The 2,555-nt window shown below is 39.3% G+C and overlaps 1 protein-coding gene across 1 annotated transcript; it reads left to right on the top strand.

Annotated features, from left to right (window-relative positions):
• Window positions 1–6: 6 nt before the first annotated feature.
• LOC108625562 (leucine-rich repeat-containing protein 15) lies at window positions 7–673 on the top strand (the record flags this gene model as incomplete). Its single annotated transcript, XM_018025660.2, has 1 exon — window positions 7–673. A coding segment is annotated over one exon (564 nt), but the record flags the coding sequence as incomplete, so codon positions are not given.
• Between the last annotated feature and the right edge of the window lie 1,882 nt (window positions 674–2,555).

Genomic DNA, 2,555 nt, shown 5'->3' with positions numbered 1-2,555 from the left:
CATGAGTTATACGCCACTAATAATAACGTTACATTGAAGAGGAACATGTTCAGAGGTCTGAGGAACTTGGAGACCCTAGCGTTGGACTCAAACGACATCACCGAAGTACCAGTCGGTGTCTTCAACGGATTGCCTCATATAGACCTACTGTATCTATCCAGGAACCTGATTTCATACCTACAGCCTGAAGTGTTTCGAGGCTTGTCCGAGGTCAACGAACTGGACCTGGGCAGGAACAGACTGAGGAACATAAACGGTGGAGTGTTTCGTTACCTGAAGAATCTCAACTCCTTGTGGCTGAATGGGAACCAGATCGGAGTACTGAAGGATGACACTTTTGAAGGATTGGACAATTTGTTGTTGTTGTTTTTGAATAATAATGAACTGCGTTTGGTCGATATGCTCGCGTTCGCTGGTATGAGGAATGTTACCATCGATCCGGGGTTCAAGATAGCTGGTAAAGTTATGGGCAATCTTGCCGAGGTGCGGGGACGGTTTAGGTGCAGCTGCGTTGCTTATTATCAGTCGCCATACGACTGCGTTCAGATAACAGTTCCGTTAATTAATTAGGTCTGTGTATGAATCAGGATGGATCAGTGGAGAATTGAGACTGCTTTAAATAGTAATGCATGATTCATTTTTTATATTCACTCGATGCATTTATTTGATCTGTCGATTTNTATGTAGTATGCGATGGGTGAACAGTCTAAGCCTAATCGAGGACACCTCTCAACCGATGCACGTCGGACATTAAACAAAATCTCTATCGATTCTCAATGCTTTCCTCCATGACACTCTACTGACTCTACTGACACTATTATTTAATTCGTTTTTCAAAATTTCGTGGAATAAAAATTAATCATCTTCTGAGCAGCCACTAAAATTTCATTCGTGACATTATTATGGCCATTGGTATCAATTCTACGTCTCATAGCAGTTGATTTCCATTTTTTAATGAATTTTCCATAATTTCTGACGTGATTACAATGAACCTCATGAGAATCTTGTGAAATTTCATTTATAATCATTAACATCTTCACAAACGAATCAGTGTAATGGCACTCGTAATGATGTCACAACGAAATACTTGACCTTCGATGAAAATTCAATTAAGACCATGAAATGGTCAACGAGAATCAAGCAATTCTGTCACAAGGAAGACTCCTTCATGAGACTGTACTCGTTACACCCCTAAAAGAGACTCCATTTTGATCATTCAAAAATGGCCAAAGCTATTAATGATACGAATGGAATTCTGGGAAACGAAGTAATTAATCATTTGGTAACGAGAGCTCGACGTGCACCCGCGGAGAGAGGCCCGTTTACATCTACATAGACAATCTCGATCTGTATACACGAACCTATACATTGTACTACGTCTCCTCCTATAACAATGATCGTGACCCGATCAATGTCCTCGTTACTCAATATTACCGGAAATTGGCTCAAGATTCAGACTGGCTGTAGGATTTCTTAATTACTATAACGATGACAGATAGAACTCGCATTTTTACCGGTCTTAAACGTTTATTAGGTATAGTATGGTCGTGCGTGATCTGCCTTACCGACCGATCATCGTCGCTCGATTCGTTGTCATGATGGAACCACGATGATCCACGAAGAAATCCTGGCTACAGTAGAACTGAAATTTACCAATCCCTCGAATTTCCCAGCTCAAAAAAACTACAGTGCTGTTCAGTTTGATGGCCTCAAATGACTAATATTATTTTTCATAGCAAATTGTATGTAATATAAATAAAATAACATAAATATGCAAAATTATGAACTGTAGAATCGTTATAAATATTTTTAGAACCTTGAGGCTACTCATATGTGAGTCACAAGCCTGTAACATTTTTAAATGTAAAGTTATTTAAGAGTAAACCATACTATATCATGAATATAGGTCAAGTAACCTCATTTACCAATTTGTAATGCAAAAATATTGAAGTAATCCAAAATTATTACAAATATTCCATGGATGGACACAAGCTATAACTATGGAACGCAATGTACGTGTAATTTAATTGAGTTCCTGTGTTTCGTATAGATAATTCGAGTTCTACTGCACCTCAGTTCCAGGGTTTGAAGGATTCTAAGAGAACATCGAGATTTAATAACGCTACTAATGCTACTCTCTCACATTTGTCTCGTTTGAGAAGCGTGAACGTGACCGATCACCCCGCTCTAATACCTTATATTGTCGTACCATTGATAGCGAATACATATTGGCTTAAGAGGCCAGTCGACGGTGGCTCCACTCGATTAGGTTAGGTTAGGTTAACTGAGGGCGCTGAGAGCCACCAGGCCAGTCTGCCAAAAGGAAACGCACAGGTTTCGTTTCATCCATTTGTTTCTTTTTTTTATATATCACAATGATTATTTTTCAACCTCTCGGGGAATCTTGCGATTCCAGACCGATTCGTAATTAATTACAACTGAAAGTGACACGCCGGGTTCTATGCAGCCCCGGAAAACGATACATTCCTGTTACCTTGGGGGGCGTAAGCTATACTCTTCAGCTTCACATGTCTATATATATATATTTATATATA

The sequence above is a fragment of the Ceratina calcarata genome, unplaced genomic scaffold, assembly GCF_001652005.2.
Source record: "Ceratina calcarata isolate Rehan_Ccalc_2016 unplaced genomic scaffold, ASM165200v1 scaffold365.2, whole genome shotgun sequence".
Classification (NCBI taxonomy): Eukaryota; Metazoa; Arthropoda; class Insecta; order Hymenoptera; family Apidae; genus Ceratina; species Ceratina calcarata.
The sequence above is the reverse complement of the archived record's forward strand: the minus strand, read 5'-3'. Positions and strand labels throughout refer to the sequence as shown.